Raw genomic sequence first — 14,154 nt, 5'->3', positions numbered from 1 at the left:
CGGGAAATCCTCTAGAAAATCCTCCAGGAATTCCTCCGGGGATTCCTCCGGAAATTTCCCTAGGATTTCATGTAGGACTCCCACCAGGAACTCCTTCAGGAATTCCTTCGGTAATTTCTGCAGGAATTCTTCTAGGAATTTTTCCAGGAATTCCTCCGGACTTTTTGTCCAAGATTTTCTCCGGAAATTTCCCCAGGAATTCGTCCATAAGTGCCTCCGGGAATTCCTCCATGAACTCCTCCGAGAATTTCTTCAGGAATTCCTCCAGGATGTTCTGTAGGAATCCTCCAAGAATTTCTCTAGAAATTTCTCCGGGAATTTTTCCAGGAGTTTCTCCAGCAATATATCCGGGAATTTTCTAAGGAAAACTGTCGGTTTTTTTTTTTAAGAAAATCCTCTGGAAATTTCTCCAGAAGTCTCTTCAGGAAGTCTTCCGTGATTTTTTTTTCTCACGAAACCATCGAGAATTTCTTCCGAAATTCCTCTAGGACTTCCTTTAAAAATACGTCCGGGAATTTATTCTGTGATTCCTCCGAGAATGTCTCCGTGAATTTCTCCAGGAAGTCCTCCAGGAATTGTTTTGGAGATTTCTTCTGGAAATCTTCCAGATAATCCTCCAGGGATTCTTTCAGGAATTCCTCCGGAGGTTCTCCTAAAATCCCTCCAGGATTTTTTAAAGAAAATATTCGGGATTTTCTCAGGAAATCCTCTAGGAATTTCTCCAAGTTTTCCTCTGAGAAGGAAATTTCTCTAGGAATTCCTCTGGTAATTTCTCCAGCAATTCATCTGGAAAATTCTTCAGGGAATCCTCCTTCCTGGGGAATTCCCCGATGGAAATTCCTGGAAGAATCTCTGGTGGAATCCCCTGAGGGATTTCCTGGAGGAATCCTCGTGAGAATTCCTGGAGAAATACTCGAAAGAATCCCTGGAAATAATGCCGTAAAAAGTCCAGGAGAAATTACTTGAGGAATCACCGTAGGAATTGCTAATGGGAGTCTTTGAAGAATTCCCGAAGAAATTCCTGGAGGAAATCGTAAAGGAGTTCCTAGTGGAATACCAGGAAAAAATTTGGAAGGATTTCCTGAGGAAATTCCTAGTAGAACTTCAGGGAGAATTTCCAGAGGAATTCCCGGAAGAGGTTTTCTTGGAGAAATTTCCAGAGGAATTCCTGAAGAAATTCTCAAAGGGTTTTCTGAAAAAAAAAAGTCATGGAAGACTTCCTGGAGGAATTTCTGGTAGAATTCCCGAAGTAATTCATGGAAGAATTTCTGGAGTATTTCCCGGATAATTTCTTGGAGAAATTTCTGAAGCAATTCCTAGCAGATTTCCTGAATAAATTCCCGAAGGAATTCCTGGAGACATTCCCGGAGATATTCCTGGAGGAACGTAGAAAAATTCTCAACGAAATCCAGCCTGGAAAAATTCTTGGAAGAATTCCTGAGGAAAATCCCGGAGCATTTCAAGGAGTAATTCCCGGAGGAATTCATGGAGGTATTCCTGGGGAAATTCTCTGAGGAAATCTGGAGCAGTTCCAGGAGAACTCCTGGAGAAATTCCCAGTAGAATTCATGGGGAAATTACTAAAGGAATTCCTAAAGAAATCTCCGCAGGAGTTCCTGATGTGGGTCCTAGAGAAAATCCTGGAAATATTTCCGGAAGAATTCCCGGGACATTTCCAGTGGAATTCCTAGATGAATTCCCGGAGAAATTCCTGGAAAAAATCCCGGAGAAATTCCTGGAAAAAATCCCGGAAGAGTTCCTGTAGAAATTCCCGCAGACATTCCCGGAAGAAAAAACAAAGCAATATTTTGGGGTGTCAAAATTTGTCTGCAGACTGTGTAGCGAATAACCTAGCGAAAAAAATACGAATCAAAGACTCAATTATCAGACAGTTTGTAGCTTGCTGAAGATCTTTGTTGAAGACGGCATCATCATCACCTCATCTACCAAATCAGCTTCATAGCGTTCTTGACAGCTGAGAAAATGCAGATAGTATGCAGCTGCTCCATATATTTATACTCAATTTGTTCGCATTTTCGTCTTCTAGAAACATCTTTTTCAAATTTATGGGATATTTTTTGAACGGCACACATAACGATGATACCATTGGAGCTCCTCGTACAAAAAATATTCTAGTTTTACCTAAAATAACACAATTGTTGACCAAAATATAGAGAACAACACTAAAACGGACTTGCAGCGGTTCTCAGGATCGTTCAAAAAAGGTTATCGATATTAGGACCACTTTTTTCTTCCTTAATCATTGAAATAATCACAATTGTTCGCGAAAAAATCATTTAGTATAGATCTATTTCTAGGAGTTCCAGGAGTTCCTTCTGAAACTCTTTTGGAAGTTCCTTCAGGGATTCCTTCTGAGATTCCTCCAGATTCTTTTGGAATCGTTTCAGAAGTTTTTTTATGGGATTCCCAGTAGGAATTCCTGTGGAAATCTTATCCTTCTCCTGTTGGGGAAACCTATAAAGAACATAATGAGAAATTCCTCCTAGAGGAGCTCCTTAAGAAATTGTTGGATGTGTGTGGCGCGAGTCGATCTGTCGTGCGCCACTCTATGCTGTGTGTTCTTTATATCGACTCAGCCCACACTCAACCCTGTTCCACAGCCTGTTCCACAGCTACCCAACCGAGAGCAGCATTCATTGTGTGAGCGAGCAGCCGGCAGGTAAGACGCGTCCGTTGGTATATTACGGCCAGCGCAATGGGTGATTTCCTAATGGCAGGATTGATCTTCACATTTGGCTACCGTGACAGGTTTTTCGCTCCTAGCGAAAACAAAACGAACAGGAAAACGATAATTGAACTCAGTTTGAAGGAAATCACTCATTACGCAGGTCAATTGGAGGAGAAATCGCGGCGGGTGCAAAAATCAAGATGTCTACCAAAGTGGTTGTTGAGAAAATAGTGTTTGGTTTGGCGCGTGAGTACGGAATAGCGGAACGCCAGCGTTACGCTTGGGAAAAGTAAATTAAAAAGTGCGCGTGGGTCCGTGTGTTGGGAAAGTTAGACGTGCAGGTGTATGGGAAGAATTAAAACAGGCAAAAAAACTATTTGAAAAAGTTGATTCGGGGAAACGGAATAATACCACGTTTAGAGCACCGCTGACAAATTTGATTACGGGATACGAAAGCGAGTTTTGAGGACCGCTGGGACATTGTTTTTCGACCATAGAAGAAATGCGTGTTTTGAGGACCGCAAAAATGAGCGTGTTTTGAGGACCGCAGAAATTAGCGTGTTTTGAGGACCGCAGAAATAGGCGTGTTTTGAGGACCGCTGAAAATAGCGTGTTTTGAGGACCGCAGAAATTAGCGTGTTTTGAGGACCGCAGAAATAAACGTGTTTTGAGGACCGAAGAAAATAGCGTGTTTTAAGTACGGATTTGAGGAACGTTACATTATTTAACTTAAAGAATTCCACGGAAGAGAAGCATGTTTAAGGACGCTGGAAGTTGTTAAGAAAACAAGATAAACGTATTTTTTCCAAGAATGGGCAATCAATTACGCGAAAGTTGAAACATATTTTCAAGAACTTCTAATGTTGCTACAAGTCGGAAATAGTTGATGGTACATCTTGACGTTGCACACGCCAGCGTGGTTAGAATAATATGAATACGTGAATTTAATTAGTATTGCTTTATTGTTACTCTCAGATTTTCTGGAATTCGATTGCCAAAATTAAGATGTCTACACCGGGAAAGTATGTGCGTGCTCCGTCGATTTCCTCTGACGACGACACCGATGAACTAGCTAGTGCGGAAGGTATAAGCGGGTTGTATGTACGTGCTTGCCCTGGACCCATCATCGAAGAACGACAGTCCGAAGAATCTCGTAATCTGGATGCACCGGATAACCAACTGGAACTGGCAAACAAGTTGAAGGAACTTGAAAGCGTCATCCAAGTACTGCGTAATCGTAATGATAGTCATCCAGGAAATTCGTCGACCGTTCTGGCCAGCGCACCGCGTGGATCATCTGATATTACTGCTACTGAAGGCAATATCCGTTGGGACAGCATCACCCCATTCCCCAAAAACGTACCAGCCTCCAAAATGTGGGAGGCATGGATGTGCTTCATCGAAGACTTTGAACTAGCATCATCGCTATCGAATGTGAAAAATCCAAAACGACGTGTTGAGTTGCTCCTGTTGTCCATGGGCGAGGAGCTAAAAGGCGTCGTTCGGGCCGCCAAGCTGCGCCCAGATCCGGACAGTGACAATTGCTACGAGATCTTCAAGAACAACATTGATCGCTACTTGAAGTCCATGACTGACCCAGCTGCGGAGCATGAGAGCTTTCTAAACATGCGTCAGGAAGATGGAGAATCCGCTGTTAATTTCCATGCAAGACTGTCAAGAAAGGTGCAGCTCTGCGGCTACAGCCCCGACGACCAGGACCGCTTCGTTAGGACTCAGCTTCTAAGGGGGCTCCGTAATCAGGAACTCAAGAAAGCTGCGAGGATGTACGGTCACGACTCAAACTTCATCGTACAGTCGGCCACTCGAGCCGAGGGATTCCAGGCTGAAGTTACGCCATCGGCAACGGAATCCAGCACGTTCACAGTCAGCGCCGGCCAGTATCGTGGTTCTCAGGACCGATTCAAACGCAAAGCAGAACAGCAAGAAAAGCGGTTTGGTAATTCATCCAAGAGGTTCCGTCCGAACAGAACGGTAGCTGATGGAGGCAGAGCACATCCTCGTGTGGAAATGACTCGTCGGAACAGATGTCCAAGGTGTTTCCGTTCGTCTCATATGGGTTCTGAGTGTCCAGCGAAGTGGAGGAACTGCAATTCTTGCGGTGCGGTTGGACATTTTGCGGTGGCGTGTCGCGGTCATCGTGTGAACGTGGTCAAAGATGAGGAGGTCTCAACTCGTGCAGCCATCGAGGATTCCAAGGATCAGGTAATGGATTATAACCTAAAATGTTGAAGCAATGAATTCATAACATTGAAGAGAGATAATTTTGATAATAAAGATTTGATACTGCAATAATCAAATATTTCATGAATACAAACCCTTGGGCTTTCTTATTAATTGGAATCTATTACAGCAAATCAATGCCCTTTCGCTCCAAGATGTACTGATTGATTGCCGCGTCGGTTCATCTAATCCGATCAAGTTCCTGATAGATTCGGGTGCAGACGTAAACGTCCTGGGTCGAGCGGATTGGGACAACTTGGAACAGCAGCTGAGGGCAGGTAAGGTTGAACTTATCCCACTGGAAAGGACCATCAATCGGAATTTGCAAGCGTACGCTTCCAACAAACCAATGGAAGTCGAACACGCTTTTACAACTACTGTCGAAGCAGTTGGCGGTACAAAACCACCTGTTACCGCTGATTTTCTTGTGGTGAGAGCAGGCAAGCGATCCTTGCTTGGAAGGGTAACAGCCAGCGACATGGGACTTCTAAAGGTTGGAGGAACGATCAATACTTGCGAATCTGGGATATTTCCAAAAATGCCCGGAGTGAAGGTGAAGTTTAGTGTTGATGATTCAATACCCCCAGTACGCAACGCGTATTATAACATTCCTGCCGCATACCGCGAGGGCGCACGACGAAGACTTGAGGAAATGGAGGCACGGGGAATAATCGAGAAGGTAACGCAAGCTCCTCAATGGATAAGTGGCATGTCTGCCGTTCCGAAGGGGAAAGAGGACTTCCGTTTGGTGGTAAACATGCGGGCCCCGAACAAAGCCATCAAACGGGAGTACTTCAGAATGCCATCGATCGATGAAATGAGAATTAAACTACACGGTGCCAAATATTTTTCTAAGTTGGACCTCTCCAATGCGTTTTACCACATCGAGTTGAATGAGGAATCGCGAGAACTCACGACGTTCCTTTCGGAAAATGGAATGCTCCGCTTCACCCGCCTAATGTTCGGTGTCAATTGCGCACCGGAGATATTCCAGCGAGAAATGACGCGTATCCTCAAAGATGTCAAGAATAAAATAGTATTCATTGATGACATACTCTTGTTCGCCGGGACGATTGAAGAATTGAGAAAGACAGTCTCGCAAGTCTTACAAATCTTGCGGTCGAATAACCTCTCGTTAAATACCGATAAATGCGAATTTGATCGAACAAACATCAGATTTCTGGGGCATGAGCTGAATGAGAAGGGATTCAACATAGAGGAATCGAAAGTTGGTGATGTTCGGAAATTCCGGCGACCGACCACCGCCTCGGAACTAAGAAGTTTCCTTGGGTTGGCTTCATTCGTGAGCCCATACATAAACAATTTTGCGGACATTTCTAGTCCATTGTGGACGGTAGCATCATCACAAAAATGGAGCTGGGGAGAAGACCAGGAGAAAGCTTTTGAGCTTATCAAAAACCGGATTATCCACTCAACGGTTACTCTCGGATACTTTTCTGAATACGATCGGACATACCTGTACACGGACGCCTCTCCCCGTGCGCTAGGAGCAGTATTGGTGCAACAGAATGAAGACGGGATTTATCGAATCATTAGTTTCGCTTCCAAGTCGTTGACTACTACGGAAAGGAAATATGCCCAGAACCAACGCGAGGCCTTGAGTGCCGTGTGGGCAGTGGAGCACTTCTCCTACTTTTTGTTGGGAAGGCACTTCGTTCTCCGCACGGACGCTCAAGGAATGGCCTTCATCTTCAGAAGAACACGCGAGGATTCAAAAAGGGCTCTGACTAGAGCCGATGGCTGGGCTTTGCGCCTAAGCCCGTATGATTACGACATCGAGTACATCCGGGGCCACGAAAACATCGCCGATCCCTCATCACGCCTATACGACGGGGAGGATGGGGCTTTTAACGAGGAAGTAAGTCCCTGGGAAATATGTAGCTTGAACTCCCAATCCGTCGACTTCCTTACTGAAGAAGAAATACGAGAATCAACGAAGAACGATGATACTCTTCTTTTGGTAAACCTTGAATTTGATTGTGTTATCTCGTAATTTGAATAATATATGAATTTAAACCTTTCCTAGGTGATTTCATCGTTGGACACCGGCAAGTGGTCAAAAGATCTAGCGAGATTCAAAGCTGTTGCAGAAGACTTGCGATACACGGACGGGATCCTAAGTAAAAACGGTTGTGCGGTAATACCTGAAGGTCTTCAGAAGAAGGCGCTGGAGATAGCACACGCAGGTCATCCGTTGGAAGCCAAATTCAAAAGCATTCTAAGGAGTCGCGTTTGGTGGCCGGGGATGTCCGGCGACGCTGAGAAGTGGGTCAAAGCATGCGCCACTTGCGCTGTGAATGGAAGGCCGGAAAGGCCACCTCCCATGCAGAGATCATTTGCACCCAAAGCTGCTTGGGAGACTATTGCGCTTGATTTTAATGGGCCATACCTAAAATTTGGCAACATATCAATTCTAGTAATAATTGATCTGAGGTCCAGGTACGCAATTGCGCGCCCAGTCAAATCAACTAAATTTGAGTACACAAAAGAAGTCTTGGATTCCGTTTTCGAGAGAGAAGGGTTCCCACGAGCCATAAAATCGGACAATGGTCCACCATTCAATGGGGAGGACTATGCACGTTATTGCTCAGAACGTGGAATCCAGGTCATATTTTCCACTCCCTTCTATCCACAGCAAAATGGCTTGGTGGAAGGGTTTATGAAAATCGTAAATAAGGCAATGTGCACTGCAGTGTCAACAGGCGCAAACTACCAAAGGGAACTGCAGTCCGCAGTCCAGGCATATAATGCAGCAGACCACTCAATTACAAAGGTTCCACCCGAGGAAGCGTTATCAGGGCGCAAAATTAAGCGTGGTTTGCCGCTTCTTCACTACGGGAAATCCAATCACAACGAAGTGGAGCTGGATGTTCGAGATCGTGAAGCAAAGTTACTTTCAAAATCGCGAGAAGATGCTCGACGGGGAGCCAGAGCATGCAAAGTTAAGCCAGGCGATACTGTAATCGTCGAACGTCAAACGAGATCGAATGGCGAAAGTAGGTTTGGCTCGAAGCGGTATGTGGTTTCTGACGAACGTAACGGCAGTCTAGTCCTCTGCGATTCCGAAGGCCAAAAGCTTAAGCGTCACGTATCACAGACGAAAAAGGTCCAGGAATGGCGACAGCAGCAATCAACAGGCGAGCAGGATCATAATCCAGAGCTTCCTCCCGATGGCGGTCGAGAACAGCGTCCAGCGCGGGAGAAAAGGACCCCCTCCTATCTCTCCGATTACATCCGGGAGCTCGAGCAGAATCCAAAGTCCTAGAAGAGGAATAGTTGGAGGGGAATGAATGATTTTTTTTTTTTCTTTAAATGTTTCATCAACCTTTTATACTTACAATAAATATGTTTGTTACTGGGCAATGTTCGGTTTTTTTTTCACGTATTTTTCTTAGGTTGATTGACCATCTTGATCTTGATTATCGGGTCCTCTTGCCTTGGAATACAGTCTTGAAATGATATCAAGTGTCTGCAAAGTTGTCAAAATGAAAATCAAGGCACACTACTTTTTTTTTGGTTGGCAAGAAATCATGGCAAACTACTTTTTTTCATCGAGTTGGCTACTCGATGCATTAATAAGCATGTCTTTAAACACGTGGTAATAGATGGTAATGTATGCAGAATAGATTCTACAGGAAAATCATTCATTTTCTCAGGGGAGAAGGTGGATGTGTGGCGCGAGTCGATCTGTCGTGCGCCACTCTATGCTGTGTGTTCTTTATATCGACTCAGCCCACACTCAACCCTGTTCCACAGCCTGTTCCACAGCTACCCAACCGAGAGCAGCATTCATTGTGTGAGCTAGCAGCCGGCAGGTAAGACGCGTCCGTTGGTATATTACGGCCAGCGCAATGGGTGATTTCCTAATGGCAGGATTGATCTTCACAGGATGAATTCTTCGAGGAAGTCCTGTAGAAACTATATAAGGAACTCCTGGAATAATGTCGTAATGCCAAAAACTTAGAAAAATTTTCCTTTGCAACCTTAGCAGCGTGCAGTGTTCTATAGCAAACATCAAACTATTGGTCTTGAGAAGCATTTGAGCGAAATTGATTTTTGTCTGCAAACACAATACATTATTCTTAACGCAGGATTGCAAAACCACTTTCTCAGATACAGTTGTTGCGTCCGATAGCTGCATGTCTTATGAAATGATGCCGGCATTTATTTCCATTATTTGTTATTTACATTAATGTGAATAGAAAAATAGATTTACTGGATAATGATACTTACTTAAATAATGCAAGTAAAAATGTTATTGATTATGAAATATTTTTTTCAATAGACCTAGTAGAAAGCTACGTAGCATATCATAAACCCCTACCCCCCTATCGTCACACTTCATCACAAAATCACAAACACCCCAGCTAACACAAAGTCGTATACGGTGTTGCATAAGATGCTAAAGTGGAGGCCATATGCGTACATGCTTCCAGTTACCCGCGTGTGAAGTGTGCGTATATCGCCTCCACTTTTGCATCCTATGTAACATCATGTACGATCGTGTGTTTGATGGGACCCCCCCCCCTAAAAAAGAGCTACGTCATTTATGGACGACCCCTAAGAGTTGTGTGCTTAACTGGTAGTGCAGCCTGGGCACTGTTGTCCTTCTGACTTCAGCTAGATTGATGAGGTACGACCCGAGCGTCTGTTCACCACGGAGGTGCGGCTCAAACGGCGTCTGTTCTGGCATCCATCGGCTCAGTAAGAAACGCTGCACCATGCCCAGCTAGATCCAAGGTGGTAGCCTTATCAGCGTGGTCGTCTCAGACTCTCAGTGTTGGTTGGGACGTTAAACAGAACTGGCACGATGACCCTCCTCCTGCGAGACAGGAGTGTTGGCGAAGACCCAATAAGCCACCCGTAAAAATCCCCAAAATACGACTCGATAAAATCGGCAAAAACCCACGCGACGAAACAAGGACTACGATTGGAAATTTGGAACGTGGAATTGCAAGTCACTAGGTTTCACTGGCTGTGACAGGATACTTTACGACGAACTACATCACCGCAACTTCGACATCGTGGCGTTGCAGGAACTTTGTTGGACTGGACATAAAGTGTGGAAGAGCGGGAATCGAGCGGCTACCTTCTGTCAAAGCTGTGGCACCACCAATGACCTGGGAACAGGATAACAGTGTTGGGCAAGATGCGACAACGTGTGATCGGGTGGCAGCCGATCAACGCAAGGATGTGCATGTTGAGAGTTAAGGGCCGTTTCTTCAACTACAGCATCATCAACGTCCACTTCCCACACGAAGGGAGATCTGATGACGAGAAAGAAGCGTTCTACGCGCAGTTAGAGCAAACATACGATGGTTGCTCGCCGCGTGACGTGTTGTCGGCGACATGAACGCGCAGGAAGGAAGGGAGGAAATGTACAGACCGGTAATCGGGCGAAACAGTCTGCATGCCGTATCGAATGATAACGGCTAGCGATGCGTAAACTTTGCACCCTCCCGTGGTATGGTAGTCCGAAGCACCTTCTTTCCCCGCAAAGATATCCACAAAGCCACCTGGAGATCACCCGACCATCAAACAGAACACCAAATCGACCACGTTCTAATCGATGGTAAATTCTTCTCGGATATAACCAATGTCCGCACATACCGCAGTGCGAATATAGATTCGGATCACTACTTAGTCGCCGTATCCATGCGCTCAAAACTTTTGACAGTTATCACCACGCGTCGAAGTCGAACACCGCGGCTCAACATCGAGCAACTGCGTAACGTATCAGTATCAGTAGGTCGGCTCTAGAGGCACGTTCTCCTCCATTCGGGCGTAACGTAGAAGTGGCTTAAGACTACGCGCAGCAGTTAGCAATAGCCCTACTAACGGAAGAGCAGCTTGGCGCAGCTACACTTGAAGATGGCTGGAGGGACATCCGATCCGCCATAGGTAGTACCTCGGCTACAGCACTAGGCTTCGCGACTCCGAATCACAGAAACGACTGGTACGACGGCGAATGTGAACAGTTGAAAAACGAGAAGAATGCTGCAACACCGTACGAGAGCGAATGAGGCACGTTACAGACAGGCGCGGAACAGGCAGAACTCAGTCTTCCGGATGAAGAAGCGCCAGCAGGAAGAACGAGATCGCGAAGCGATGGAAGAGCTGTACCGCGCTAAGGACATACGAAAGTTCTACGAAAAGCTGAACCGCACGCGCAGAGGCTTCGTTTCACAAGCCGACATGTGCCGAGATAATTACGGGAATATTCACACGAGCGAGCGTGAGGTGGTCGACAGGTGGCGGCAGCATTACGATGAGCACCTCAATGGCGACGTTGCAAGTATCGAAGGTGGCGTGGTAACAGATTTAGGAGTATGTACACAGGACGAAAGACTTCCGGCCCCTGACCTCCAAGAGATTGAGGAGGAGATTGGCCGGTTGAAAAACAACAAAGCCGCTGGGGCAGATCAACTACCAAGCGAGCTTCTAAAATACGGTGGAGAAACACTGGTGAGAGCACTACACTGGGTCATTACCAAGATTTGGGAAGAGGAAGTATTACCGGAGGAATGGATGGAAGGTATCGTGTGTCCCGTCTACAAAAAGGGCGACAACCCAAGTAACAATTCAAAATCATTAATAAGCATGTCAGTTGATCAAATGCGCTACAAAGGCGCCGACAGTTGTACAAGAGTTTATGTTGAACAAAATGGCGAATAAATGTTTCATGCAGTGGAAACTGCACGTTAGTTAAACATATTTCTGCTCATTGAATAACCAATGGTATAAAAGTTTAAAAACAGTTGCCTAAATATTCACATCATCTGTCCAATAGTGCTCTAATAATGATAGAATACAAGCTGCTTCCAACGTATTAGATGCCGTTATTCCACATAAGATCTTCAATGGAACAAGTAGCCTATTTAAAGTTTAACAACTTTTGCTTGATCATTTTATTCAACTACACTGATATAGTTTAACAACAAGATATTACCATGTTTCTTCAATACAGATGTTACACTTTTATTCAAGCAATGTTGATTAGCAGTGGTACTGTGTCACTTAATTATCATTGTTCGCCCTGCCCCTTTTTGTAAACACGATTGCTGATTAGGAGCCTAAAAAGAGCAACCGCGGCTACAAGCTTGAAAACCAAACAAACTTCTTGCAGCAGCTCTAAATACACACTTCTAAAAACATTCTGACTTACCTTTTACACTACATGCTCCAACGGAAGCAAAATCGGTAACAAAAACACCAGAAAAAGCAGCTGAAGTGGATCCTGGGCGGCTCCTCTGTTTGGTATTGACAATCTATACTCTATCCACTTTGTTGCCACCGGTCAAACCGGGTTTATCTTCCTTATGTCCATATCTTATAGCTGTCTGGAGATATACACAAGTTTTACACATCCCCCTCCCGACACAAAACAGGAGCAGTGAAAATAAATAAAGATCACTTATTTGGACGTTCAAATAAAAAAAAAAGTTCGAAGCGATACCAATCTTACAACACAACACCGTAAATTACTGACAGACTAGCAAAATAATTAGCATGCATGCCTTATGATTAAACCGCAGATTAAAAGTTGCGGCTACAATTATTCAAACATGGATCAACTTCAATGTTTTTGAAGATAATTAGTTGAATAAAATATGTAAGCAATGTTTAAGCAGCATATGTACGGTAATGTATTCGACTCAGGAATTGAATATTTATATACTGCTTTAAATCTGCCGACTCATGTAATTCGGATTGAAGCAGAGCGGATGCAGACGAGTGTGAACCCAAAGATCCAGAGTTCGAGTCTTTCCATTGATGCGATTTGTCCCATAAAATGTAATAAACTAAAGATGTTGGGGGTACATAATCAGAGAGAGCTATTCCAGACACAAATTCAGAAATATTGAAAGTTAAATCATTTTCTCATTTTATTGTTACATGATGTAACATGATGTTGAAGAAACGTTTAAGAATCGTTTTTGTAGCAATTATAAAATCATATCTACCCCCGTAACGTGGGTAGATCACCTTATAATGGTGCGTTGCGGTGTAAGATCTACCAAATCAAATTTTGATCTTGATATTTACCGTGTTTATAAATATTCCAAGATCAAAGTTTGATGCTTTTTTTTGTGTTTTGTAGTTAATTTTGTTTCAGTGTACTGCTAATCAACATTTTATTTCAGCAGGTTTGAGGTAAATTTATCGTATGATATAAATAATATTGTAAAAATATGCAACTGTGGCGAGCGTATCACTAATATGTAGCTTATTTGACGTACGATGTTAATATTATTTTATATTTCAGATTATCAACCGAAGAATCTAGTAATTGAACCAAATGCCATCAAGACGACGAGGAAACAAGGATGAATCGGGCAGACAACTGATTCGAAGCAGTCTAACAATGGTGTGCTTGAACGTTAACCAAGCGTATCCTTTGGAGTTTACCCTTCCACTAACAACACCCAAATTCCCGTGACACCTAGGCCTGAGAGATCGTAGAGTTGTCTACATTTTTCATAGGTGTCCAAAACTAACCATCCTTTCCCATTCCTCAGCAGTCGCAAGGACGTGGCCAGACAGTGCTCGACCATTGGAGGATTGCCTCAGTCTTGTCTAAGAGTCAGAGATTAGTCCCAAATCTTTGTGCTTTGGTTCGGACGGGAAGGAGGCAACCCTCATAACAGCGGTCTAGAACTGTACCACCTACGAATTTGTGCGACTCGCTTAATGCTAATGCTAATGCTAATGCTAATTATAAAATCATATCTATAAATAGAAATAAATTTTATAAGTTGTATCACGGCTCCAGTATGTTTTGATTGTATCATGGTGGAATGAATATCGAAGAAAGCTTGTTATTATGCGCTATGCTGCTAGTGCACAATAATGGTTTCTAAAACCATTCTTAAATGATTAAACAAATAGCATCATACACCATTGTTTAATAAACGTTGAAGTAAAGTTTATGATGTTTGTGTAAATTGCTGATGGTTCTAACGTTGAACAAGAGTTTCACAACCGATGTACGATCATTGAATAAACATTCATTTCATCGTGCTTATAGAACGGTTGACGTTGAATATATTCTCATTTTTGGGCGAACAAGAGTTGAAGAACAGTTTTATTTTAAAATTATTCAAATATAATACGACTTCCAGTTTAATAACGTTGCTTTGAGAAACATTTCTTAAACCAAAAATTGTTTCTTGGGAAGTTGGATTGCGGGAACTACCGCACGAT

The 14,154-nt window shown here is 43.8% G+C and overlaps 1 protein-coding gene across 1 annotated transcript; it reads left to right on the top strand.

The window, feature by feature from the left end:
• The first annotated feature begins 3,641 nt into the window (after nt 1-3,641).
• Nucleotides 3,642-8,331, top strand: LOC134291097 (uncharacterized). The gene is made up of 3 exons (XM_062858392.1): nt 3,642-4,911; nt 5,060-6,910; nt 6,977-8,331. Exons 1-3 carry the CDS (start codon nt 3,694-3,696, stop codon nt 8,213-8,215), a joined length of 4,308 nt encoding a protein of 1,435 aa, XP_062714376.1. The 5' UTR covers nt 3,642-3,693; the 3' UTR covers nt 8,216-8,331.
• The last annotated feature ends 5,823 nt before the right edge of the window (nt 8,332-14,154 follow it).

The sequence above is a fragment of the Aedes albopictus genome, chromosome 3, assembly GCF_035046485.1.
Source record: "Aedes albopictus strain Foshan chromosome 3, AalbF5, whole genome shotgun sequence".
Lineage (NCBI taxonomy): Eukaryota > Metazoa > Arthropoda > Insecta > Diptera > Culicidae > Aedes > Aedes albopictus.
This window is presented reverse-complemented; position numbering and strand designations above follow the sequence as displayed.

Excerpts from the sequence above, each read along its gene's own strand:
- LOC134291097 (XM_062858392.1), top strand. The coding sequence starts at position 3,694 with ATGTCTACACCGGGAAAGTATGTGCGTGCTCCGTCGATTTCCTCTGAC. Across the intron at positions 4,912-5,059 it reads TCGAGGATTCCAAGGATCAG|CAAATCAATGCCCTTTCGCT; the intron begins GTAATGGATTAT and ends AATCTATTACAG. Across the intron at positions 6,911-6,976 it reads ACGATGATACTCTTCTTTTG|GTGATTTCATCGTTGGACAC; the intron begins GTAAACCTTGAA and ends AACCTTTCCTAG.